Here is a 27,856-nt window from a genome sequence, read left to right as displayed (position 1 = left end):
TCGAAGAGATTTTTGTCATTGTATAGGCAGAAGTAAGCCAAGACCAGGTATAGCTTCTAATGGAACCTTCTCCTCCTTCTGTTTTGGAACAGGTTCACCTTATGAATCCTGAGTATGTCCCCAAACCGTGCTGTGCGCCAACTAAACTAAATGCTATCTCAGTCCTTTACTTTGATGACAACTCCAATGTCATCTTAAAAAAATACAGGAATATGGTTGTAAGAGCTTGTGGATGCCACTAACTCAAAAAACTAGTCACTGGGGACACAAATACTGCCTTGGATTTCTAGATTACACCTGCCTTAAAAAACACGCAGAAGCACAGTGAAAGCAGGATGATGAATTTGAAAGCATCTCATGCCGGTTGGTGCCTTACTGCCCCAGACAGATTTTAAAGGACCTCGTTAATGATTTGCCCACATAGTAAATAACGTTGAGTAGTTGTTGGTCTGTAGGAAGCTGTTTGAATGTCTGTAGTATGAAGTCTGGTAACTGCAGAAACATAACTTTGAAGGGTTTCCCCTTTACTCCCCCCCAAAAGCCCCCCAAAAGTAGTTTTAGATCAAGCTATTTGTGGTGTGAGTAAAGAGGGAAAATAATGTTAAAGGAGTAAAAGTATTCTTGGCTAAAGTATCAGCTGGTTTAGTAATGTGTCTCAAAGGTAGATTTTACGGACAACAGAAATTGGGGAAAATGCCTCTATTCAGATTTCATTCCCAGGAAGGTCAATTTCATAGAAGATCAACAGCCCAGGCCATAACCAGGGCTATTTGGAAGTGCCTTGTCTCAGTGATTGCTGTTACATGTTTATGCTGGCCTTTTGTTGGTGTGAAAATAGAATTATTTCGGTTAAAACGAACCACGTGATTTCCACACCTCAGTCCTCTGCCACTTGCTGTTTTCTTTGCTAGTACCAAAAGTAGACTGCTCATACTTTCAGGTCAGACTGCAAGGAGTGAGAAGCATTTTTAAAAGCCATCATTTTAACTGTATAACATGTGAAAGAAATTCTGCACCTCTTCTTTTTTGGAATGCCTCTCTGAAAAGCACATTAACTTCAGGAACGCTGGCTCTAATCTCATCTATTTCAGTAAAAATGGTTCTTTGCCTTTTTCTATACAGCATGTCATGTCACAGGGTGAGAACCAACAAAGGAAATAAACTGAGGAAGGATCTCCCAGCCTTTAGGAATGAGTTTGGATGGCCATGCTGTTTATGAACTGAAATCAGTTTTCTTTTGTAGGAAGTAAGAACTCAAGATTAAATCTTAGAATATTTTTTAAATGTCTTTTTCACAATCATGTACTAAGAAACCAGTTTCATACTAAACTGATTAAATAATACATTTATGATCTATACCTGTTTGCACTTACAGCTTTTTTGTAAATATAAACTATAATTTATTGCCTATTTTATATCTGTTTTGCTGTAACATGTAAGGAAAGACCAGACTTTTTTTTTTAAAAAAAAGAGTTTATTTAGAAATTATCATAGTGTAAACAAATTGTACCACTTTGATTTTCTTTTAATACAAGTCTCATGAGGAGAAGCTGAAGCCACTCATGAGGATTGTGCTTCTCCAGAATGTCGGGAATTTTAAATGAACATCTGTGAACCACATGATTAATAAAGATTTCCTTTAAGGCAGAGGCTGTTCGAGATCCTGCTCTGTTGTCGTCTGCGGCAGATAGCAGAAGTGATCTTGTTTCGAAGATCCTTACCCCTAGTTACTTTGTGCCAAGTGACTGGATCCCTCAAGCATGGGAGGTGGGGTGCAGAGTGTTGGACACAGAGGGGTTATTCTGAGAAGTAATTCGATGGCAAAGAACATACAGGTACCTATCTTATGGGAGCCTAGTCCTGGGGTTGCTTTTTTCCAAGGGTGAGGGTAAAAATGTTTAATAACCAGGATGGCATGAATTATGATGCTAGTATTAATGCTAGTGTGGCCTACTTCAGCCCTGACTCAGCCCTGCCTACTCCATTCTTTGGTCTTTGGTCAAGTTAATTCCACTCTTCATACAGCACAGTGTCAACCTCTGCAAAGGCAGACGATATACAACGAGCCTCTAAAAGGACTACCTAGGAGCAAAATCTGAAACTGCTTCAGCTGGGGCCCCACAGTGGGGCTGCAGGATTCTGCTGGTCCCCGATACCCAGCCCAGGGAACATTCATCTAGTCCTCTTGCCCCAGATGGCAAATACAACCAGAATCTTTCCATAAGTTAAAAGAACAGTTACGATAAGCCTTGCAGAAGTTTCCATGCCCATATTTTCCATGGGAGACATCAAGTCTTAAACATGAATTTTAAATCTTAAAAATCTTCACATAGACCCTGACTTCACATTAACATAACCAATGAAATCTTTCATCCATGAGCAACAAACAGAAGTATCCCTTGAGCAATAACTGAGCTAACAAATAACACACATAAGATTATGGCATCAGCGTTATCTTACTTAGGCACGTGTCAAAAGTACCATTGCTTTCATCGTGGCAAACCTCTCACGATGAGAGAAGTATTCATAGAAACGGAAAATCCAGGAGTCGCCATGAAGGTATCTCCCAGGTGTGGGGTTTTTGTTTGTAACACTGCTCCAAGCTATGGAGCAGCCACACTATTAGTAAGTCATTTATAACCTTCGGCTCAAAGGAACATCGATACTGCCACAGGCTACCTTTCCAGGACTCGTGGGCAGTTCATAAATGGTGCTTTGGATGATGCGTCCACCAAAATCACTCAAGAGCCATAATAGTCCAGCAATTTGATTTTCCTCAACTCCATTTTAGTCTCAAAGGAAACCACTTAGATTTCATCAAGAGAAAGTTAAAGGGGATGACACACTGCCACTGAAAATATTCAGTTTGCAAAGGGATCAAGAGTTACATGTTTACTTAGAGAAACTTAATAAAGAACCTGTAGAGTATGTTGGCTTAAGAAACAAAGAGATGCCGCCACATGTTTAGGACATTCGGCTTTCTGAATAACCACTACCTGAAACCCAGCAACATCCACATGATTTGCTGCTCCCCGACACGGTACAGGAGGCCAGGCGGGAGAGGAGACTTCCTCCTGTTTTTACAGTTCGTCTTTCGCCTGGCGCAGAACAAAGTGGTGCAATGATTCGAGGTCTCTGCCTCCATTGTGCTCACTGACTTTTTTGCCTCCGCGGAAAAGCAACAATGTGGGATAGCCTCGTACCTTGAAAGAAAAAATTCAAAATTTGAAAACCAGTGGCCTGAATCACACACAAATTGCTTCATAAATAAAACCAGAAAAAAATCCTATAGTTGTGGCCAGGAAAGTCTACGGTTAAATTTTTAAAATGTATAAACCATTTAAAAAGTGTCAGAGAGTTCAGAAAGCAAAGTCTTAGGGGCTATTTATTCATTTTCCAATCCAAAACTACATTCAAAATTAGTGTCAATCCCCTGGGGACCTATGAAGGTGCACATTCAAGCCCAGCAGTATGGCATGTGGCCTGAGACTCTGCATTTTGGACAAGGTTCCCAGTGATACCCAGGTCGCTCAGTTGACCACACTGGATAGTACCAAGACCCTCAAGGAGAGCTGCAACTCATCTCTTTTCTCTTTTCAGAATTTTAAGGAACAAAAAATTGACTGGCATCTTCTAATAATAAATAAAAAAATATGCTACAACTATCCTCAATCTGACGAGGTAATAAACTTCAGCGGCCTCAAAAATGTTTTAAGCAAACAACACAAAAACAGAAATATAAAATTTTCTGAGCTAACAGCTCAGAAAGAAGGCAACAGTTAAATGATCCAAGCGCAAGACGGGCATTTTGGTATGGCCCTCTCAGGAGGAAGTTTATGTTCAAGTATTTCCTTTATTCAGCCATTGTATGTTAGAATGCTGGTTTATATCTGAAAAATAAGCCATTTAGTTGTTTATGATGACAGCCACAAGCCAACTGACTATTCCGTCAATGAGAATGTCTGTGTAAGCAGTCCCCCATTCTCCAGCTTGAAGTCTCAGTTACTGCCCAGCCTAACGCCCAGATGGCAAGACCTAAAAACCCCATTGAAATGTGTATAATAATAGAGGAAGAAAGCCTTTCCTTTGAGAGAGCATCTGTTTAGCTTTTCAAAAGGAAAAACAAACCAAGCACCTCAAAAGGACACAAAAAACGGTTTGTTGAGGGGACTAGGGCAGTGTGAGTTATCTTAGTTAAGCCCACAATGCCAAAGCACAGCTTCACTGGGGATCTGCTCCCAATATGTAGAGTCCCCACAGTGTTCTCATTCACATGTACTCACCGAGTACTTGCTGCAAATATTCCGTTCAGCAGTACAGTCCACTTCCGCGATCTTGACCTCTGCCAAACCAGGGAATTCCTTTTTAGAGAGTTCTTCCCAAGCAGGAGCCAGATTCTTACAGTGACCACACCTAGAAACAGAACAACGACAGCTCTGCTGAAGGCCTGGGTCGCGCTCACTCACCTATATTTTGCTGCCAAGTCGAGCTTTGTTTTTCTGTATGAAGCAGTCAACAATTGCCTAGAAATTTATAAAACATCAAATTTTCCCTTCGGAGGCATTAACTTTTCCTCCTCCTGTTCCACCCCCAACCCAAACAAGGAAGTCAAAATCGATCTGAAGTAGACTTTTGGATTAACCTGACAGAAATGAGCTGGTCTGAAAACAGTTTTAGATTTTGAAACCACTTCCATGATACAGTGAACTGTAACCCTCTCCTCCACCTGACACTCGGTCCCTTTTCTGACTCTTCTCCCACTACGTGAACTGCTCCCCTTCAATAAAGGGGATCTTCTGTCTTTAAACTTGATCTATAGCTTTAGGTTTTTTAAAAAAATAGAAAAATAATAGTTTTAAAAGCATTATTTGCTAGAGTTTCTATTCTTAAAAATTCAGAATGCACACACGAGTCATGTGTTAACTTTTTATCTCCGCTATTACGGTTTTTCATGAATATCTGAAATGAATGAAATTAAAGAGCAACAATGACATGTGGTGACCTTACTTGTCGGCATTTAGACACAGAACCTAACACTCCTCGGCGCTCTGCTTTCCCAAATGGAATGTTTCATTTGTGAAGACAAAGTATTCTCCGATTTTACAGCTGAGGAAACTAAGTTCCAAGGAATTAAAGGACATCCAGGTTGCCTGGGTCTCAAACCTCGTGCACACAGAGCATCTCTGCTTTGGTCCCTGAAGACCATATGGCAGGAAGGTGCGGGTAATTGGGTAACATGTTGAATGGCTCAAAACAGAAAGGTGAGCTCAACTGGATCCCTCTGTAACATCCAGAAGAGACCAAGGAGCAAAGCTATATCATGATGTAGCTTTTTTTTAACCAAAAAAGCAATCTTTGGAAAATTACAGAGATATACCACAAAATGTTATAGCTATCATAATTCTCCTTCATTATCTTATTCTCCAAAGCAAACTGAATTTTAAAATAACCTCATTCTCCATCAAAAACTGTTTATGAATACCATCAAGCTTGAACATATCTGAATATAAGAATATAATGATAACATTTCCTTATTTCCTACAACATAACCTACATGTAAATGTAATATGTGCTCAACACTGAGCCTGGAGGGTTGGCTAACGAGCTGAAAATATGATGGGACTGAAGTGCACTAGGACAAAGAAAGTAGTTTCAAATCAAAGAGCCACTTACCATGGGGCATAAAATTTGATGAAGGTTATTCCTCCTGCAATGGTGTCCTCAAAGTTATTTTCCGTAAGTGCCAACACGGTGCCCTTCTAGGGAGGGAAAAGCCACAATGCAAATACATCGTGAAGAGAAGGAAAGAGTCATACTTTGGGACTGCAGAAATATGAATCCATACTTTTTAAATGCTGTTATGCATGCCCCCCCCAAGGTCACATAAAAATAGCTATTCAACTTGCATTTCCCTAGCTACACAAAAGGGCAGAGCAGTGGCCTCTAAAGGGCAGAGATTCATCAGGTCCCTTGGGCCCTGAGTCCAGGAGATGCTCTGAGAAGCGGCAGACACAGCCCAGTGTTCTGCCCCGCCGGCAGTCTAGGGTGGGTTCAGGTGCAGCTACTGTCCTTCAGGGCTCTACAGTGTGGACTAGTCAGCTCTGGACAGACAGGGCTTGAATCTGTACTTCCTAGGCATGGAGCCTCCAACATCAACCACAGTCCCACTACTGGCCCTCCTGAAGTCTGTACACATATGGCTCCTCTCACAGGCTCTACCACTCTCATATGATAGGGATTCACAAAAATTATCTTCTCTATGTCACAGAAGGACCTTACGAAGGTCCTTTATAGGGACCTTTCAAGGTCCCTATAAAAGCATAGGGAATGATATGTATTTTACATATAACGGGCTCCTTTCCATTCTTAAATTCAGAGCTAATGTAAAACCTTCATCTAAGCTCTGGCTAGAGAATTTAGGGGAAAGGAGCCACAAGGAAGTCTGCTTTAAAGGGATTCTATCTTGATAGTTCTTTACAGAATTATGTCTATGTGTTTTTCCACCAATGTGTCTGTGATTCTCTCTAGGGCAAGAATGTGTGTGATTTATCACGTGGCTAAATGTACCAGGGCTGCTCCACTTGAGTCTGGCATCAAGCAGTGTATGTCAGTGACTGGGAGACGAAGGGTGCCAAGGGGGCCATTGTAGAACACTGCCATCTTTCTTTATGTCCAGAAATATGATGCCACACTCACTGAAAGACCCACTTAATGGTGGAAAACTTTATTATAAATAGAAACTGTTCTGTGTTTGATGAAAACATCCATAGTATATAATTATATTCAATTTGGGATGACCTTTATAACCACCATGACACACATACTCCTCTAATATATGTGGTCATAACAACTACAAAATCATTTGTTTACTTCTTAGACCAAAACTTCAACTTTTAACTGACACCCAAGCGATCCTCAACCTGTGAGAGACCAACTGAGAGGTGGGCTGTGGGATGGGGAGGCCCGCTGCTCCCCATGCTGGGAGGATGGGGTAGGTGGCTCCACTGCTTTTTCCGATTCCACACACCTGGGCTCTGGGAATGATGGCTTTGGTGAGTCACGATCTCTGATGTAAACGCTGAGCACTAGAGCGTTACTGGGGAGGCAGTCACCATGTCTGGTTCTCTGCCCTCACCCTGAGGAACAAAGATATCCCACCCCTTCCTTTTCTCTCAATGTCCCTGTGTCCCAAGTAAGAACATGGAATGCTATGAAGTATAGTTGTACAAAATGAAGTAGCAACGTAGATATACTGCTTTGGAAATATGTTTACAAACATGCCTTAGGTTCTTAGCTAGAAAATCCAAACATCGTTTTCCTGGGAAAACATTATTTTGACTCTCTTTGAATAATCTCATTTTCACCTATGTCTTCAACACTGGCTTCTACCTAAAGTTGCAGACATACAAACCTACTCATCTTGTGCAGACATCTTGCTTTAGCTACCGACTGATACATTTGACTGTCTATTGGAGATTGCCATCTACATATTCACCACAACACTGAAAATCATCACCTTGAGAACTAGACTCATCACCTGCCTCCTCCCTGGCCCTTATCTCATGCTTGGTGCCACATCCACCAGCTAAGCTAGAAATCTGAAAGTCACTTCGAACTCCACCATCCTAACTGGGCTCACAGAGTTGCGCTCCTTATGTTGGCTATCTTCTTCTTTCCATCCCCACTTTCACAGCCTTAGTTTTTTGTTTTTTGTGCCTTTTTTTTTTGGTGGGGGGGGGGGGAGGTCATTATCTTTTATGACCTAACATCACTTTTCAATCTGTTTCATACATGCTGCTGCCAGTCATCTTTCTAAAATTCAAATATGCTTGAAACCCTCCACTGGATCCCTATAATTAAAGCTCAAAGATCACTGGCGGCTGACAAAGTCCTCTATCACCTAGCGCCTGCCTCTCCTTTCTGGCATCCGGCACTGCACCCTTCCTTTTCATCCATTCCCTCGTGCCTTCGTGCCTTCCCCACGTCTCTCCAGCAAATGCCAATTCATCTTTCAGTTCTTCAGTGACATCTCCTATCCGCCTCCACCTTTCTCAGACAATGACCAGCCCTGCACACAGTTTTACCACAGCCTCTGCGGCATCTGCACGTATGTGTTCTCATCTGTCTCACCCACTAGACCCGCCACTCTACACAGGCAGGAAAACGGTCTTATTTGTTTTTGTTTCCTGGTGGCCTAGGACAGTGCCTGAAATATAACAAGGGGTTGATTATTATAGAACAAATGAATCTACAACCTTATACTATCTGAATGAAGATAATACCTCAATAAGTCAGAGACTGCCTAAGCAAATTAAATATCCTACAACAATTTTCCTTTCAATTCCAATGTGCACATCCTTTCTACTACAATCTTTCAGGGGTCTTTACCACAGGTTAAAAAAACGATTGCAACACATTAAGGAAATGAACAGAAACAGGGCCCAAGAGGCAACAGACAAGCTCCCATAGCACATTCCCTCAAGTAAAGTGATGACTGAATCAATGGGAAGAATTTTCCAGAGATTTTTGACCAAATTCAGGGCATGTGTGTCTCACATCTATTTCAGGGGAGCTTTTGCTTACATTAACCCCTTACAAGTATGTAAAAGTAGTTGAAAAAAATGTCTTGGGTTGAAAAGTCAGCTGTAAGCCAACCATCTGAATTACTTTATACTGTCCTCAAACTGTCACTTTGTCCAAGGCATCTTAGGGCCGTGCCCCCTATGGGCAGGGGCAGCGGCAGACACCCACCTTGTCGGCCTCTGGTTCGGCAGCCAGCACTGGGGCCTCCGAGGGCTCGGCAGTCTCGGGAGTGCCCTCCGCAGCACTCTGGAGCTGTGATTCCACATACTCTCTCAGCGAGTCCAGATCCCGCTTTCCCTTGTACTGGTCAATCTGTCCAAACGTGGGCCACACGGAAACACTGACAAGTTAGTCTACTTGAGTGCTCTGAATATCTCAACCCTCCTCCTGACCCCTCTTGCCCATGTGAAACCTCCTGTCAGATGTCTCTGCATGGTTGTGTGAGCTGTGCAATGTTTGCATGCTCATGTTTAAATGAAAAGGCAGAGATTATAAACCAATGTTTTGGCTTTTGTGAGAGAACTTTACAGCTCATCCTTTCTGCAGACCTATGAGTCACAAAACCCTGGGTGCTGACTCAGGAATTCTGAGAAGCTGACCATCAGCCAGGGATGGAAGGGAGGGAGTGAGAACCTTACCAAGAGTGAGCATTAACCGCTCTCAAAGGCTGTGATCAGAGCAGTTACCTTAGGCAGATGTGGGTTATTCTAGTGATAACCTGAGCCAAATGAAAGGTTTCAAAATATTATAACGACGGACGTTTTTCTCAACTATCCAAATCTTATCAATTAAGAGAAGGGCATTTCTGTTCTGTTCCATGTATTCTCTTAAACCAGTGCCCAAATAATCAATGCATACTGGCAATTCACAACTGTTAAGCCACTTGACAACTCAGCCCACTGTGGTTAAGAGAAACACTCTGTCTCCACATTAAGGCCTAAAGACATACCTTTTTACCATCTCGGAACCAGAGAAGAGTGGGATAGCCACGGACCTGATTTCCTGAACAGAGTTCATGGTGCTGTGTACAGTCAACCTACAAAGAAAGTTCACATTTCCAGTTAGTGAGCCTCCCTGATAAAAATGAGCTATTGGGTACCCTGGGAGTTATTTATTTTTTTCGATATAATTTCTAAACCCTTGATCTGCAGCATCTTTGCCAGCAAGCTGCAGTTTCTGCAGACTTTTCCTAAAACAGGTACCCCAAATTTCCCCCAAACCGAGGGAGCAGCCACAGCAAGATTCACTTTAGAAACATGATTTATTTTTTGTTTACTTATAATGACCATTTTTAGGAAGCAACATTCTCTCTTGAGCAGGTTAACAGGTAGAGAAGGAAAGCCTAGCCTGACACCCTGGGAGGGGCAGGCCTAGCTTTCGGTGACGGACGCCCACACCAGTCATAACACTAGCTTAGAAATTTATTCTCATGTTCAAACTGAGAGTTTTAAATTCAAGGAGAAGTAGTCAATTTTAAATATGAGTACTTGGTGTATGATAAAAATAAAACTGAAAAGATGTTAAAATCAGATTACAGTATCAATTCTGTAAGCTCAATTTACCAACTACCACAGCACTTTGGATTATTTCCATTTAAATTTTCATAAGATTCTGCTTATTTAACATTTTTATACAGCATTCTATTCTAAGTCACTTCTTTTTAACTTTTCTACTGACATTAAAATAAGCTATACAGAGCTTATTTCTCACTATGTCAACAAAGTAGATGAACTGTTATTTTAACAGATAAGACTGAAGTCAGAGAGCAGTTCAAGTGTTAACCTGAAGCACAGGAAGCCTCCAATTACAACTGGGGGTGGGAAGCATTTTTAGGGTGCAGTTATGTGTCCAGAGATGAAGGGCCACAGCCCAGTTATTTAGACTGTGTCTGCTCATGCTTGGTTCCACAAGAAGCCTCCACTGACATAAATTGAAAATAAAATAATCCCCTATCAAAGTTTAAAACATAATTTACAGTAAGAATACAAGGAATGGGGAAGGCAGAAGACAAGATTATGTTACGATTACATCTGATCTTTGTCCTCTTGCAAAGTGCAGTTCAGCAGGAACCCTTGAACTGGTAAAAAGTGACTGCATCAAAGTCGTCTATAACCGTGAGTTCATAACAATCTTCAAACAAAAGCTACTTTGTCATCTTTGGAGGACAACAGGGAACCAACTCATTATTTGGAAAACTGGCAATAAAGGGGAAGAATCAGGCTTTTATCCCATCTTTCCTATATGAACTGCACCACTGGATAACCAAGTGATAAACGAGGACAAGTTTCTCTTGCTAAAAAAATGAAGACGGATGCTTAAATTACATTTACTGAAACGCTTTAATTTATTTACTGAGACTGAGGTGCTGCGAAGTTGCCTTAGGTTGGCCAGCCAGGTCTACTTGACTCCCAAATCTATGCTTTTGACCATCTCACATGCTGGACAGATCATCTTATTAACTGGACACATAGCATTACTTCTGTATATAATTGGCCCCCTGGCAAAGTAGAAAATGAGATTTTTATTAAAGGACATCCAGGCAATGATGTCTGGTGGGTGCTGGAGAATAGATGAGATTAAGTGTTGGATGACCCAGAAGCTGCTCTGGATATTTCCAGAAAATCCAGTTACACAGAATTTGTTAGATATCGCTTCTGGCTTCTCCACGTAAAGTAGGAAAAGCTGGGAAGAATTCCAGGCAGCAGTGCAAGCTGAGTCTCACCATAGGGAGGGTCCCCTGCATGCCTCTGTGAGCACAGAGCCGAGGCTTCTTTAGGAAAGAGCTCTTGGGTGAGATCAAATGTGGACGGTCTCCAAGCACGTCCAGTGAACATTCTCTAAGGCTCTGCCCCCTATCTTTGCAGAAAAGGCTCTGGGGCTGCCAATTCAGAATTGGCCATCGCTTCAAAACAAACAAAGGAGCCAAAGCCATAATTTATCTCTAGGCTGTGGAAAAGCCAGCACACTCGAAACCAGGCTGCCATCTGTGAAGGTGAAATGAATTATCAAGTGGCACACTAAATGGAAATAATAAATCAAGTTTGCGACTTTACGCACAGAATGAATAATGGGCTACTCTGCTAATTAATCCAGCCAAAGGCGGTCTACTTCCAGTTTAATAAGGGCTTTCACTTACCTTGCCAATCTTGACAGTTTCGGAATGTTCAAGGCCCAGAGCCAGCTGCTCCCAGGTCGGAGCCAGAGCTTTGCAGTGACCACACCATGGAGCGAAGAACTTGATAAAGTGGTCGCCTTCCATGTGGAGCCAAGGCAGAGAAGGGGGAAAAGGGAGTGTAATTTACATCACACCTAACTAGAGATTCGCATCTCATCTTTATTTTCTTGCAAAGCTGAGTTCAGTAGGAACCCTTTAACTGGTCAAAGTGACTCTGCATCAAAAACGTCTATATCCATGAGTTTGTAACAATCCTCGAAACAAAAGCTAATTTGTCATCTCTGGAGGACAAGGAACTAATTCATTGTTTGGAAAACTGGCAGTAAAGGGGAAGAATCAGGCTTTTATCCTGTTTTTCCTATATGAACTGCACCAATGGTTAACCAAGTGATAAATGAGGGCAAGTTTCTCTTGGCTAAAAAAATGAAGACAGGATGCCTGAATTAGAATAGCATTTGGCATCTGGATGAATTAACGGATTTAGGCAGTGACTGCTGTGGCTGCTGACATCACAAAGAGACTTCAATAGCTATAAAGTCTTTTCAGAACCCCCCCCCCCCAAAAAAAAAACATCAACGAAAACAGATAATGTCTCTTGATTCAAGTGTTCAAGTGCCAGTTCACAGGGAATAGAAAACTAAGGGATATGTTAAACTACACCGTGTGGACACAATCAACAAAGTCCACACCGTGGGAGAACGTTACATACAGGTCAAACAACCTATGTGGCAGCAAAGAAAAATGTAAGGAAGAAAAAGAGGTGTTGGGGGTAAATGGAGATAAAACAGACTTAAAAGAGCTATGTCAAAGAAAGACCAAACTAAGCTGTAGGGTTTAGAAACACACACTTGAGTGATGAAACCTTAAGAAAAGCAAGGAGTGGTTTCCATAAAAGCCAGAAGGGCGGTGACTGACTGGGAAGGGGTGCTGGGAGGCTGGCAGTTTTTTTCTTTAACTGGACAATGGTTACAAGGTGACTGCTTTGTCACAATTCACTAAGCCCCACATTTCTTTTCAGTATTCTGTGTTTTATTTCACACTAAAATAAAAGGTTTAAAAACTGAATATTACTATCTTGGCTAAGAGGAATAAAACTGAATCTTCAAACATCATTATTTGGACACTGAAGATTTTTTTTCTAGGCTGTTCTACCTTGAACAACCTGGGGTGTAAAAGATGTCAGGCCAAGACCAAACCAAAATCAGGCTGTGGCCAAGAAGAGAACTAACTAATGAACACTGAAATATGACTCGGACCTAGAGTAGGACGTTGTCACGCCAATGCTCACAGAGGTACCTCATCACCATGGCAAAGATACATCGAAGGAAATGCTTAAAAACTTGTTTCAAAAAATTAGCAATTGATCTGCAAAGCCGAAACCAGGTCTCTCCAGACAGCTCTGTTGCTAACCTTGTGTGGCAAGGTGGAGGCAGGATGTCCAGGAACCCATAGAAGTGTCAAAGGGAAGCTGTAAGGGCAGGAGGCTGCTTCCTGAGGAGAAATCCTCATGCAAGCAACACAGGTGGCATCTCTAGAACACTGCCCTTCAGTGATGACTTGCTTAGGGAGTGACCAGGCTGGGCTTATGGAAAATAGTCTACAAGGTGATTCTGGTAGCACATACTGCAGTGAGCCCATGCCAGTCTCAAATTAAAGTGAATCTCCTGAAGGGGAAGAAAACCCCTTGAAGTTCCACTGTTAGAGCACTGGTACAAATTAAATAACCTTAAATAAAAACAAAAAACGGTTGAAGGTATCACAATTATTTTAGACTTTAAGTGTGGTGGAGGGAAACTTATTTAGACACTGAGTGGGGTATCTAAATAACTTCATGTAACTTCATGTCTCAGCAGGCATGAAGTTACAAGGCCAGGTACAATTTTAAGCCCTTTGCCACAACATTTCTGACCCAGTCTTACAGGAGGATTTCTCTCCATGGTAGCATTTGAGAATAGAGGTCAGCAAGGAAGCTAAATTTGCTTTCAAGTCATTCACTGCTGAGCCAACTCTTCTGAAATGTGTAAAGAAAGGAGGACTTATATTATTAACATTAGAAATTGTACATAGATCATTTTTAATATTTTTGAGACCATTTTCAGAAAATAAGATGTGGTCTAAGAAAATATTTTAAGTGTAAAAAACATGTATACTGATTTACATGCTGTAACAGTCTCACTAAATTCTAGTTTAAACAGATAAGAGAAACTTTGGTTTCTGCTTCAGGTCAATAAACATCTGATTAACATTAATATAAAGAAACACTTCCTTATCCAGGGATGCAGTGTATACATAGCTCATGTACAAGTGTGCCCATTCATGATTTGTGAGGTCCAAATTTCCGCACCTAAGGCTTTAGCTTAGCATCAAAACTGGCATTTTATAAGGACAGAGAGAAAAGGAGGAAAAGCTTCTAAGAGGAGGAACATTAAACAATGATGTTAAAGGGACTTGAGAAACCCTTGATAAGTGCCACAGATGCTGCTACCTATGAGTCCTCAAGCGGCAAAAAGGACCAGCCCAGCAAATCAAGGAGTAACGAACAGCCAGTGGTTCTAAGAGGCGTATATCCCACGGTGAACACCAAGGTTCGCCTGTCATACCTTGTGCGACGTGCAGCTCAAAGTTGCTTGCTGAGAGCTCATACAGCCCCTGCTTGAGCTCAGGGGCTCTGGGTGGTTCTACTTCTGGCTCTGGTGTCTAATAGGAAGAAATGAAACAACAGTCACTGAGTTCATCTGTGAAGACATAGTGAAACCCATCAAAGAGGTGACCAGTGTCTGTCTAGAACCTTCTGCAGATCTCCTCCCTCACCTTGCTACCTTGAACCTATGTGGGGTGCTGGTGTGTTGAGGGGGGCCAGGATAGGAACTAACTCTGTCGGGTCTTCTGTACGCTCAGTAAGAAGCCCCTTGCCAGCCTCCCCCTCAGCAAATGCTCTAAGACTGATACTTGCGGAAAGCAGGTGACAGCCAGCCTCACCTCAACCAGTCCTTTACTGCCCTCAACCCAACCAAACAGAACAGACAAACTAAAAGACAGTTCTACCCCAAACTAGCATTCTGTCCCATTCTTTGAAATGTGATCTGAGATTTCACATAGAATACAAAATCAAATTCCTGATAGACTGGCTTTAAGGAAGAAGTACCTAAAGACACAAAGGTAGCAAACCGGACAAAACTGAGAATGTGAAAGCACCAGAGAACAGGAGGGAAAGGCAACCCTTTATTCAAAAAAAAAATAGCAAATAAACAAACAAACAAATAAGTGAAGGAAGGTAAAACTCTAAAGGACTGAGAAAAGTAGGTGATGAGACAGTAAATTCAGACAAGTGAAAAGACGAGAAAGAGAAAACCACAGGGCAAACATAACTGTTCTTTTAAGAAAGAATATAACTCATGTGACTAAGTTTGGAACTGAAACACACAACGAAGGGGCAAGAAGTCATTGAGAAGGCACCGGTGTGTACAACTAAATGGTTACCACGGGAGTTTCTACACAATTATAAATTTCTCAGTTTCTGAGGCCACTACTGCTGGGGCGAAGAAAAGATCACATTACCATTTTGCTACGGACACATGGTTATTATTCAATTGTTACATGGCAGTTCATATTTCTATTAAAAAGAATATCCAAGTTAAGTCATTAAAAGCTTTAAAAGCAGTGACAGCTCAAAGCTGTACAGAGCTGGGATCTTACAGCACCATGAAGTTTTCCTTTCTGTTGCTGTCTTGTCAAAACTTTCAAAGGGTTACGTACCCACACAAAAGGATGCCCATGAGAATGATGGCTAAATGAACAGTCAGTGAGTTCCAATAAGGTGAAACAAAACCCTGTATGTGTATGTGTAAGAAAGATGTTCAAAGGGCCGTCAGTATAAAAATGGTCATTTATGGCACTTAGGGGCATACTTATTCTTGTGCTCTGTGGCAGATACCTGAGCTGCCTCCATCAGGGGAACACTGCAGTATGTCACAGAAATGGGATACACTCTAAATTCTTCAAAAAGCAATTGGCCAATACTGAGCAAGAGCTATAAAAGTGGTCTTGCTTTTTTTTTTTTTTTTTGCTTTTTTTTTTTTTGCCTTGTAATTTTATGTCTGGGAATATATTCTAAAAATATCACTCAAAAGTAGTAAAAATGTCCTTTACAAAAATAAACGTTTCCTATAGCATTTCTGATGACAGAAAAAATTATAAGTAACTAAATATCCACTGACAGAGAAGAGTTGGATTATGGCAAATCCACATAATATATGATCAATATAAAGATAATATAACTATATAAAAAGACCATTAATAAAGTAAACTATGTTTATATTGTAACCGTTTAAGAAAAAAATCCAGAAGCAATCATGGAAATATAAAAATGAGGATGGAATGTAAGGAATAGCAGGTTTTCCTTTCTTTGTGTTTCTTTAATATGGCTGTAATACTAAGGAGAAAAATCCAAATTTATCCTGTCTAAATATAAAAGTGTACTTATCAAGTTACTTAGGTATAAACACAGATGAAGAACTTTTTAAAAAGCTTTTGCTTACAATAAACAGCAAAGTTCAAACTGAAAAGGATTTTCACTTCACAGTATAATGTTTGAATATTTGAACTTTTCTACAGTAAGGCACATTGTCATTGTTTCTAGCAATTATCTGAGATCCCTACTGCGCTGAAACTCTAGGACACAGCCAGTGGGTACACTGGTTCTAGAGTGGTCATGGGTGGATTCCACATGGCCATGAACCTCCCACACAGAGAAGACAGGATGCTGCCCCTCAGGACGTCTATGTTGAGCCTTGGCCTGGCCTCACAGTCTGCACTTTGGGCCATCTTTCCCCTAAAGCAGTGGTCCCCAACCTTTTAGCACCAGGGACCAGTGCTCCCATGAGAATCTAATGCCTAATGATTTGAGATGGAGCTGAGGCCGTGATGTTAGCACTGGAGAGTGGCTGCAGATACAGACGAAGCTTTGCTCTCTTGCCAGGGGCCAACCTCCTGCTGTACAGCCTGGTTCTTAACAAGCCACTGACAGATACCAGTTTGAAGCTCAGGGGCTGGTGACCCTTGCCCTAAAAGGAAGTTGGCCCACAAGATGAAGTGTCTCTGCCATCCTGATACTGACTGCTGGTTTCCTGAATAAAGTCATCATAGAAAACTGGCTTTTTTGGAGAAAAGTTTATTTTAAAAGGTTTTTTTTTGAGACTATTAACTGCTGTTTAAAATTAGCTTCCTTCCATCAGAGAACATTTTCACAAAGGAAACCATTTGAAATTTAAATCTATGTGAAAGTTACACCTGCACATCCAGCTTTTAAGCCACAAAAGATACAAACAAATTCTCTGAGGTTTGTGGTTTTCCCCACATACCTAAAATTAGATTATAGTCTCTGGTCAATGCTTATTCCACACCGTATTCCGACGTTCTTGACATACACTTATAGACTTTAAAATGTGAGGTATAGTTAACCCTTAGGAAGCAGCTGGGTTTCTGATTAGCTGCGACATTTCAGGAGCGAACTGAAGGACCACACAGACACCCTGCAAAATGACACCAAGAGCAGCGGCACCCCGAAAAGGCTGCTAGAATTGCACATAAACACAAACAACCTTCAAATCTGTAAACACCTACCTGATATGCTAAAGTAGTCTTGGTTAAGCTTTTAAATTGAAATTACATTCAGACTTCAGATGCTCTTAATATTTCATCAGAAACACACAGCATGGGAACACTGGCCATCTTTCTCATCTCTCACTAATACAACACCACAGATCATTAAAGCCCAACTGAGCCTCTCCGGTAATGAGCATTCAGCATTAATCTGAAAGCACGAAGGGCTACTTAATGAATGGTTTACGATAGTAATGATTTATAAAAAAGTTAATACTCCCAATGACAAATGGAGAGGGAAAGGATTATAAATTTTCCTTAATAAGTACCATCCTACACACAGCTATGTCTCTAAAAAATATCTCAGAAGTCATACAGTTTCTATAATTTCCTGCTATCATCCTTAGTGTAGGGAGGAATATTAAGATAAAGTTTTAAAGGTATTAAATTATGTTATCTGCAAGGCTAGTAAGGGTCTTCGGGACCGAAGGCTGAGAAGAAAATGAAAGATTCACACCATGGGTATAGTGAGTGGGAGTAAGAGTGAGAGGTGGGGAGGAAGGGCCAAGGCTGGCCCGGACTGGGTAGCCCGTCTTAGACCCCAGGTGGCCAAGAGTCAATCTCTGATGTTAAGGAATTATTGTTAATTGGACTACATGTGAGAGTGGCACAGAGGTTATGTTAAAAGGTACTAAGTGCTTATCTGTGAGTTGCATACTCAAATATTTACAAATGACACTCCATAAGGACTGACTCTGCAGACAAACAAGGGATATGGAGGCAGTTAAGACAAAACAAAACTGGCAAATGGGGATAATTGACGAAGCTGGGGGATGCATACACGAGACCATCTTCATTATACCCCTTCTTCCCACTCATACATCATTAGACTCTTCATTCTACTTGTGTGCATGTTTGAGTACTTCCATAATAAAAAGTTTTTAAAAAGTTAATCTTTTACACTTACCTAAATACTCAAAGTAGTTGAAATCACAGAGACAGAAAGCAGAAAGGTTGCCAGGAGCTGGGGGAGGGGGAGTAGGGAGCTACTGCTCAATGGGGACAGAGTTTCAGTTTTAGAGATGAAAAGAGTTCTGTGGATGGAAGGTGGTGGTGGGTGCACAACAATGTGAATGTGCTTAACGCCACTGTACAGCACACTGAACAATGGTGAAGACAGTAAATTTTATGTGTATTTTGCCACAATCAAAAACAATTGAGAAAAAAAATGTTACTATTTACTTACATCATCAATGAGTTCTAAAAAAGTACAAAGTAGCCTCAAAATGGGAGCCTTACTTTTTCACCTGACCTGGCCTCTTTATTACCCAAAATATAGGAGGAAAGACAAGGAGGGCTTTCTGTGCACTCACAGCAGGCTCCTCATTCAGCAACTGCAACATCCAGTTTTCCAGTGACTGGAAGTCCCGAGGACCTTGGTACTTCACAGCTTCTTGACCAGGCTTGAAAAACTTCAAGCTGAAAGGGTAACAAAGGATTAGACAATGCAGACTTTTAAATCACTTAAAATTGCTCTGAGTAAAGAGCACTGTCTTATCAGGAAGCAAACTCATTTAGTGAAGTAATCAGAAAATGAGTTTTCAATGGGCTGAAGCCAGGCACGTATCTGCTACTCTCCGATAAAACTTGAAAAAGAAAGAATAATAATATTCTATGAGATAATACATTCACTTAATCCTAAACTTTTAAATGCTTTATATTTTATTCAAGAAAAATAAAGCTGAGGTGAACACGTCAAGCCTAACACTTGAATTAAACCCCAAGCTGCAGGTGTTCACTTGGGTATAACACTCTGAGCTTTTACCTGCTAGGTATTTGTTATCCTTCCCAGGGCTCAAGTTTTTATGTTTGTTTGTTTTTATATTAGAACTATAGTAGAAATAGTATTATTTTGCAATAAATATATTTCCAGGCTACCATGTCAGCTACTTGACTCTTACAAATCTGGGTATTGTGAGAATTCAAGTCTTCAACTCTAAGAATAATTTTGATCTTGGTTGATACAGTCTATTCACTTCCACACAGAGAAGGAATTTTTTTTCCTACATATATTAACACCCCTGAAGATCTCTGCAGACAGAATACAGAGCATTCAGGTGAGTGAAAGACACAGCCAGAGGCTGAAATTAATACTTCCAGATTCTGTATCATTCTACTTGGTAATGGAAGAACATGCTCATAATAAAACTTGATAGAAGGTGTCAAAGAATGGGGTGGAGAGGATTAATTTTTTTACTGACAGAATAGAAGGTGTCAAAAATGAGAGAGAAATGTGGTTATTGACAGAAAAAAGAGAAACAGACAAGTTTTGGGGGGCAAGCCTGCCTGCTTATCTAAAATACCCCTAAAACTTCTACAGCGTGTACCTGGAATTTGTTAGTAGATGCCCAAATATGCAGTGTCAGAATGTAAGGAATCAAGATACACAGAAATCAGAATTGTGGGTTTGAGTAACTAACTCCCAAAATGCCTCAAAATGAAGTTTCATAGCTTTTTGAGAAAGCCCGCACACTGGCTGTAATAGACATTGAAATTAAAACGGGCTTACTGGCCTCACCCAGAAGCTAAGATCCTGTGGTGGGCTCAGGTGACATCCCTAATGTGCCTCCAACAAAAAAATATATGCAACGCTTTCTCAGTAGCTTATACTCTCATTAATGGTAACAAAAAGCCAAAATCTAATAGATTTGAACAGTATGCCTGTGACTTCACGAAGTTTAACATTTCAAACAACTCCAAAGACCTCACCATTATGAATGCCAGCACACACTTCTGGAACTGTATAAAGCTCTGGAAATGTGTGCTTTGCTCAGAGAACCAGAAGATACTTCTGTACCTCACGTCCCTTCTCTCTTCCAAGTGCCTTCCTCCATCAAAGAGCTTCAGGATAAAAAAAAATAAGTGGATCCTCCAAGCATAAGAAAGGACCAGGTATTGTCAAACTCATTCCCCATTTCCTTTTTAACTTTAAAAATCAGTAAAACCTATATTATGCTGAGTGAAATAAGTCAGACAAAGATAAATACCATATGATTTCACTTATATGTGTAATCTAAGGAACGAAAAGAATAAACTAATCAAAAACTACTCACAAATACAGTGGACAATTTGGTGACAGACAGATGGGAGGGGATTTGGGGGACTGGGAGAAGTACAAATTAGTAGTTGATAGTTGGGCACAAGGATGGGGAACACGGCATAGGGAATGCAGTTAGCATTAATATGCTGGCTAAGTGGAGGGCCTGGGGAGGGAGGGAGCAATTGAGGGAATCGTTTTATGAACAATATAGATGTCTAACCAATGCATTGTATACTTGAAACTAATTTAAATAAATATATTTTAAAAATCAGTAAAACCTAATATGTAATATTTTCTAATGTGGTAAGCTTTGAGTAAAATAAAAATAAACAACTTTTTAAAATCTTGTTGGATCGAAAATCTTTCTACCCAAGTCTTTCTTAAGTTCTTAAGGCCTAGGGGTAGAATAATAGCTTATTTAAAGACTTTTCAGTCTGACTTCAATTCTCCCCATAGGTGGAGATGAAAGTGATGAAGAGGGGGCCGTGGGGTACAAACCCAAAGTACAGCCCCACGCTTTTATGCTATTACCAAACCTCCGCATAGGCATTTGAATTTTTTTAGTGGTCTATTTCTCTTTCAAGCAGAATGCAGGGGAAAAAATGCCCATTAATGGGTCATGCTGGAAAATGGTATGATGAAAGTTCTACTACTACAATAGATGAGATGGTCTTACGGGTTGAATTGTGTCTGGCAAAACAGATCTGTTGAAGTCCTAACCCACAGAAGCTGAGATTGTGACGTTATTAAGAAACAAGACCTTTATAGAGACAAGCAAGTTAAAATGAGGTTAACAGGGTGGGCTCTCATTCAATATGACTGGTGTCCTTATAAAAGGGGAAATTTGGACACAGAGAGAGACTTGTAGACAGGAAGAAGGCCATGTGAAGATGGAAGATTGGAGTGATGCAATCAAGGAACACCAAAGATTGTCAGCAAACCACCAGGAGCTGGGAAGAGGCAGGATGGGTTTCAGAGACAGCATGGCCCTGCTGATGATTTGATTTTGAGCTTCTGGCTTCCATAACTAAGAATAAATTTCTGTTCTTTTCAGTCAGCTTGTTTGTGCCACTTTGTTACAGCAGTCCTAAGAAACTTTCAGCGCTGCCCCTGCTCACATTTTCTCAGATAATAAAGATTATTTTCTGGCTCGACAGGAAAACCTCAAAAACATTTTTCTGAGCACAGTCGGCCACCCTTAGGGGCATGGGAAGCCAAATTCCCTCACTCTCCAATCCTTTCCTCCAGGTAAAGGTATCCAGAAACAGTGACATAAAAGCAGATATATGGACACACATCTGTGTGTAGGCATTTACTTTCATTATCTGATTCAAGCCTTGTGAGCTGGGTGCAGTTTTAGAGGAAGTAAAAACTCACACGGGTAACTCTATGAATTCCCTTATGTGATACATTTTATGCAGCACACTCTAACTCCTGAATTCAATGAAAAAAATCTCTTCTCTGGCACTCGTGAAGGGCTGTCACGGTCACTGAGGTTCCTTCCCAAACCACATTCAGCATACATAGTATTAAGCTCATTTTAGTTATTTTTACAACACAAAACCAGTGCATAGTTTTCTGGGGGAGACAAAATCTTCTAAATGGAAATCAGGACAAATGATCCATCATGGATCTTTTAAAATCTGTGAAAAGCATCTATGGAGTTGCAGCCAGATAGCCGTATAACCAGGTACACTCTACTCCCTTCTCTGATGCCCCCTAACATTTGCCCTCTCAGCCCTATTAAAGCCCCTATTGTTTCACCTTACCTATGGCATAGTTTGTGGTGTACACAACCACACAGCTATAGCCAGCTGTTTAAGAGTGGACACCACAGCCAACCATCTAACCATCTCTGTTGCCCCTGTACCTTAAAGTAACAGGCTCTCAACAGGTAAGCATCTAGCTTACCTGCTCCCCCTGCTTACTGACTGCTTCTTTGGGATGCTCTCCATTCAAGCAGTTTACTTTAAAGGCAATACTACGAAGCATTGGTCAGTGATGCCTTTTAGGTAGGTACATATAGTGAGGAATTAGATCTCTACTGACCTGACTTAATGTAGACTTGAATTACGGCACTTAGATTAGAAAGCATTCACCAAAGACTAGAGTCCTTTACAGAAATGACAAATTTCCAAATATTAAGGGAAACTTGGCTATGCTCAGATCAGTATCTGCATGTACATTATGTCACATAATAATGCTATAGGAGGTGAGGTGGGTATTAGCATCCTACTTTAGAATCAGAGGTTAAATAATATGACCAGAGCTGCATGATAAGTAGATGATAGAGCTAGGATTCAAATCTTAGCTTCTAAGTTCCAGCCACAGAGTTCCTTCAACTTTTCAATGTTGACTCTCAGGTCTAAGGATAAGCTCAAGTTTTATATAGCATTTACTTAATTCATCAAATTTGACAAATATTTCAGGAGTCGCAATGGCCAATTCTTTCCCTATCCTTCTGGAAACAGCATCTTCCCTTTTTCATTACTCCAACATTTGCCATGTGGTCTGAATGGGCCTGCTGTCTTCCTACAAGAGGATGACTCCCCAGCAACAAGGGCAGTTCCCAGAATAATCACCTCATACAAGCTGGGCCAATTGGTGATGGGCCCAAGTTCACTACGGCAACAGAGAGTTGCAGAGCCAGAAAGTTAAGTCACCTTAAGGGAGACACAACAAACACAGGTCCCCAAGCCCTTGGAGCTGAGTCTCAGAGTTCCCATCACAGCCTACTAATTAATATCCTCTTTTGTTTATTAAGTCAGTTTCAATTTGTTTCTTAAAACCAAAAAAACCTTTTAACTGTTAAGGGAGTAAGTAGTATCACTTGTCAGAACTGCTGTACTCCATTTTGTTACCTTTCTATCCAACAGAAATAGCCCTGTGCTAGTCAAATGGGAAATTACTCTAGAAAGGATGCTTAAGATGCTTAGGAATAATAGTGACCAAAAATTCATACTAAAATTGATGACAAAGTCTGTGTTCATTGTGTAAATGTGAACATCAAATGAGACAGGACCTCATGGAGACCACCATTTTTGTCTTACAAACACATTTTTTTATAAAAGGAAAACCCATCACTGATTAATTAAGGGATTTTTCCAAAAAAAAGGTATGAAACGACATCTAATATAGAAGCAGTGTTAAATATAACCTTTCCCTAAAAACAGGGACTACGTGCTTAAATTTAGCATCTCACTCCTCGGAACTACAAAGGAAGTTATCAAAAGTGTAACTTGGACTTCCTTTGGCTGAATGAAGCTGGCTAAAAGATGTGGAAGACCTAGAAGATACTGGAAACATGTGCCCTTCCCACTTACGTGGGGTATCCTCGTACCCCCTGTGCAGAACACACATCTGAGCTGGCCGTGCAATCCACTTTAGCCACGTAGACTTTGGCATCTTCCATGCTGTTGTACTTGTCTCCCAGGTCATTCCAAGTAGGCTGCAGACGCTGGCAATGCCCACACCTGTAAGAAGGTGAAGTAACGAGCATAGTGAGTGCTGGGTCAGAGGGCACCTGACCACCTCTTTGGCCATTTCCATAGGGGAGTGGGCAGAGATGGATTAGCTTGCAATTACTACAGAACCCCACTTCCCTGGTTATAAACCTCCATAAAGTCCCTGCATTATTCTCAGCGTGAAATCCTGTTAGCAAAGTACTGTACAAGATCTGCTGACCTCCCACTTGATATCTATACCCCGGCTGCCCTCCTTCCTTTGTTGTCTACCCCTGAGCCACACTGTAATAGTTGCAGTTTTCTGAAAGGGCCACCACAGCTTGGCTTGCCTAGGGAATCAGTAAACATTCTCTTTGATGTTTCCTCCCTAAGTCTACCTGGATAATTCCTATTCACCCTCAGGATCAGTTTGACTGTCACTTCCTCCAAGCAGTCAGCCCAGACTCGCCAGGCTGTTTGGTGCCCTTTCTTTTCTCTACTGAGAAGCAAACTTGCTCCTCCTCTACTGCAGCAGCTTAGCACTTCTTGCTATAGTTGCTCCTTTATTAGTCAGGCCTCCTCTACCATATCACCAAGTATCTGCAAATGCAAGGCAATCTCAAAATTAAATAAATTCTGCATTTTTCTCCAATGAGAAGTTTAAAAAGTCTGTGGCAACTCAAACTTTTAAATATAATATAATGAAATGTATATTTATATTTACTGTATGAACTTAACTACACACAGATATTTTTTAATCACCTATCTTTAAAATGTTAACTTATTGTTTCTTGCTACTCTTCACATTTCTTGACAGCATGAGCATCTTTCTCATCAACTAAATCTACTTTTTGAGTCATAGAGCTGATCATCTTTAATTGTCAGCTCTCTGCAGTGTCATATTTAAGTTCTTCATGAGCCTACACTGGAAACTTTATTTCAGACTTCAAGTACAGTCACATATCATTAGGGGGAATGGGTTTGTTTTTGTTTTTCTCTTTTTGCTGCTGTGTATTCATGTCTACAATGTAACTACTTGCTGTACTGCTTTTATAAAGTGACCTTTAACACGCTTGCCTATAACAACACCCTAAACTTAAAATTGTGAGTTTACCTTGAAATAATGCCTCAATAAAATCTCTTTGCCTCTTTTCTGACAGATGACCTTGATAAAAACCACCTAAAGATAGCACTGAAAAAGTATGCTTCAAACAAATGTGTCTTCCCTAAGCAGTATTTTCTTGGCCAGCCAAGAGAATTCCTGCTTTCTAAGAGACTCAAACAAAATATGATACCCTCTTCTTTGGAAGATAATTATGAGGGAAAACCAGTGTTATATTTAAATATATTTGGTACAAGGGCCAAGAAGACAGCACTGTCCTTTTTATAACTTTCTCAGTATCCAGCACACACATGCTTGGCAAATACTGTTTGGCAATTTCTCGGTGATAGATCCATAAACGTCATGCAGTCAGCACTTCTGGTTTGGGACTCTTGTGGCTACAGCTCAAGCCTCTGAGACAGCGACTGTGTTCAGAAGGCAGCCTATGGCCATGTAATAGGGCCTATCTATCTAGTCCTCCCAAGGAGGCAGCCCCAACCCTGACCTCATTTTTACCGCCAAGTTCAGTGTGACCTGCATATTGGCCATAAAAAAGAGGCTGGAATAAAATCTACAGGAGCAAGACAACCCTACATCTGCTAAGTTCAGAGCAAAAATACACAGATCGATGTTTTCATTACATGGTACTCTTGACCCCATATCATATATGTGGGCTTCCAATATGCCACAGAGACTGAAACTGGAAAGAGATAAGAGATGTGAGATGGGGCAGTTCACGGTACATTCTGAGTCCCAATCCACTGTTAAAGTTTAACTTTCTTTCAAATGCCATCAGAGAAGCTCACAGGTCTGTTTAAATATGTTGTAACAGCCTATTCAGAAGCAAGAAATAAAAATTTCGCAAGAAACTTTTATTTTTTGGAGAATCTATTTACAAGTCCATAAGCCACATTTACTTAATATCAAGGGCTCAAATTTACCAGTTTTCTCCGTTCACTCAGTCAAGGACTAGCTGTGAAATAACACTGAGACTCTAAAATTAAAACTCCATTGGCACTGCATGGCCTTACTATGTCTACGTGTCAGTTTTTCTTTAAAAAATAAAGAAGAAAGATTTATTCCACTGGAATAGGCTCCAATTAAGTAGTGTATTTAACTGGAATAGTTACTCTGAGAATCGCCTTTCCAGAGTAACTATTAATATTGAATATTTTACTCTACAAAGTATTTTCTATACCACTGGTAGTTCTAAAAATTCAAGTCAGTTCATTCTTGGGAACTCGAAGCACAAAGATAGCTGTGACTCAGACCGGCCCCAGAAAGTTGATACAGTAATAGCCTAACATGGAGAGAAAGAAAAGTTTCCTCCAACTTCCACCAGCGCATTTTCTGAATAGGCTGTTTCTCTTAGGCATCTTCTAACTTCCCACATCTCTTTCTCACATATCAATGAACCTCTACCCCACACTACAGAAGGACGTCAAATTCTGCAAATAAGCCTGCAAACTGCCTTGTTGCCTCAACACTAGCTTTCCGCTCTGTCCCAAGGAAACTTCCCTTTATTGGGGCATCTAGGCCATGCGAGGAAAGCATTACCTGTGCTTGTATGAATGACACGAAGTCCTTCGCTAGGTCAACTCTCCGGATAGGGGTCTTAGGGGTTGGACAGAAGTCCCATACCAAGGCCCCCGCCCCAGAACCATGGCAGGCGGTACCGTCAGTTCGACGTGGTACCATTTGCCATCTCACTTTCCAGAAGAGCAAGCCCCGAGAGAGCGGAGGGGAGGAGGTGCCAGAGGACAGCTTTGAGATGAGGGCCAGGGGCTCCTATCACCCAGGAAGCAGCTTCCCATCCACTCCGCGCTGCGGAAAGGTCCCCAGAATTCGCACTACTCTCGTTTCTCAGGGAACACGGGAACACGCTTCTGCCTGGGCCACACTTTCTCCTCTCAGGAACACACTAAGGGGGATATCACAACTTTGCGAGTTCCTATTTTTCAATTTAACCTTCAAGCAGAGGATGTGCCCCCTACAGCTAGCGATCAGAATCCCTCAAGTGTCGGCGGCTGGACGCCGGTTGCCAGCGGCCGCCGCACGTGGCCCCACCTGGTGCCGGCCGCTCCGGCAGGCCGCCGCCTCCCGCCAGCGCAGCAAGTTTGAGGCGCGGGGGGAGGGCAGGACCGTGAAGTGGCCTCTAGGATCCCAACAACCCCAAAGAGCGATGACCTCCCTTCCCCTCCCCCAGCCCACGGATTGGGGGAAAGGGGCACTCGGGAGGGAGGAGGGGCGGCCCGTCCCCGGCTCTCCCCTCCGGACCGCCCCCTCCTGCACCGCCCCGGCCACCTCGCGCCACGTCAGCCGCCAGCGCCCCGGCCCGGCGCCCCCGCCCCCGGCCCCGGCGCCGGCCCGGGACCCGCAGCGCCCCCTCCCCCGGCCCGTCGCGGTGCCGCTACCCCCTGGCCCCGGACCCCGCCCGGGGCGCACAGTGCGGAGCTGGGGGGACCCGGCCCGCGCCAACCCGGGCCCCGAGGAGGCGGCGCGGCCTATTACCAGGGCGCGAAGAACATGACGAAGTGCGCGGCGCTCTCGATCCCGTGCGTGAACATGCCAGCCGTGTACAGGTGCTTGGCGTGAGGGTCCTGCCCGTCCCCGCCGTCGCCCGCAGGGGGCTCGTCCGCCGCCGCCGCCCCGGGCTCCTGGGCCCTGGCGCCCCAGCGCCCGCCGCCGCCGTGGCCCAGCCAAAGCAGTAGCAGCAGCAGCAGCAGGGAGACCGGGGCCGGCGGCCGGGGCAGCCGCGGGAGGAGGCGTCCGGGGCGCGCGGGCATCGCGGCGGGGCTGGCGCGCTCTCGCCGCGGCCGCGGGTCCCCTAGGCGGAGCCCGCCCGCCGCCGC

General features: G+C 42.2%; 2 protein-coding genes across 3 annotated transcripts in view; one reads left to right on the top strand and one right to left on the bottom strand.

Annotated features, from left to right (window-relative positions):
• Positions 1-12,335, top strand: part of BMP6 (bone morphogenetic protein 6) — a 149,494-nt gene extending 137,159 nt beyond the window's left edge. Inside the window, exon 7 of the mRNA XM_016138249.2 lies at positions 93-12,335. Within this exon, the coding sequence (XP_015993735.1) occupies positions 93-242 (150 nt within the window). The 3' untranslated portion in view covers positions 243-12,335. The remainder of the gene's footprint in view (positions 1-92) is intronic.
• TXNDC5 (thioredoxin domain containing 5) lies at positions 2,348-27,815 on the bottom strand. 2 transcript variants are annotated; one of them, XM_036237278.1, is made up of 10 exons: positions 27,516-27,815; positions 23,783-23,932; positions 18,733-18,838; positions 14,359-14,455; positions 11,720-11,835; positions 9,533-9,619; positions 8,752-8,895; positions 5,674-5,756; positions 4,284-4,413; positions 2,348-3,203 (listed from the first exon to the last, which is right to left on the bottom strand). In XM_036237278.1, exons 1-10 carry the CDS (start codon positions 27,788-27,790, stop codon positions 3,081-3,083), a joined length of 1,311 nt encoding a protein of 436 aa, XP_036093171.1. In that variant the 5' UTR covers positions 27,791-27,815; the 3' UTR covers positions 2,348-3,080. The 2 variants fall into 2 exon arrangements, with proteins under 2 accessions (XP_036093171.1, XP_015993723.2); XM_016138237.2 differs by having other exon boundaries at positions 5,674-5,759; positions 27,516-27,811.
• Positions 27,816-27,856: the final 41 nt, after the last annotated feature.

The sequence above is a fragment of the Rousettus aegyptiacus genome, unplaced genomic scaffold, assembly GCF_014176215.1.
Source record: "Rousettus aegyptiacus isolate mRouAeg1 unplaced genomic scaffold, mRouAeg1.p scaffold_m13_p_1, whole genome shotgun sequence".
Lineage (NCBI taxonomy): Eukaryota > Metazoa > Chordata > Mammalia > Chiroptera > Pteropodidae > Rousettus > Rousettus aegyptiacus.
The sequence above is the reverse complement of the archived record's forward strand: the minus strand, read 5'-3'. Positions and strand labels throughout refer to the sequence as shown.

What these genes read in the sequence shown, in the direction of transcription:
- TXNDC5 (XM_016138237.2), bottom strand. Translation starts at nt 27,790, where the DNA reads ATGCCCGCGCGCCCCGGACGCCTCCTCCCGCGGCTGCCCCGGCCGCCG. An exon ending in GTCATGTTCTTCGCGCCCTG is followed by an intron (nt 23,933 to 27,515) that starts GTAATAGGCCGC and finishes ACCTTCTTACAG; the next exon opens with GTGTGGGCATTGCCAGCGTC. An exon ending in ATATTTGCAGCAAGTACTCG is followed by an intron (nt 3,204 to 4,283) that starts GTGAGTACATGT and finishes TTTTCTTTCAAG; the next exon opens with GTACGAGGCTATCCCACATT.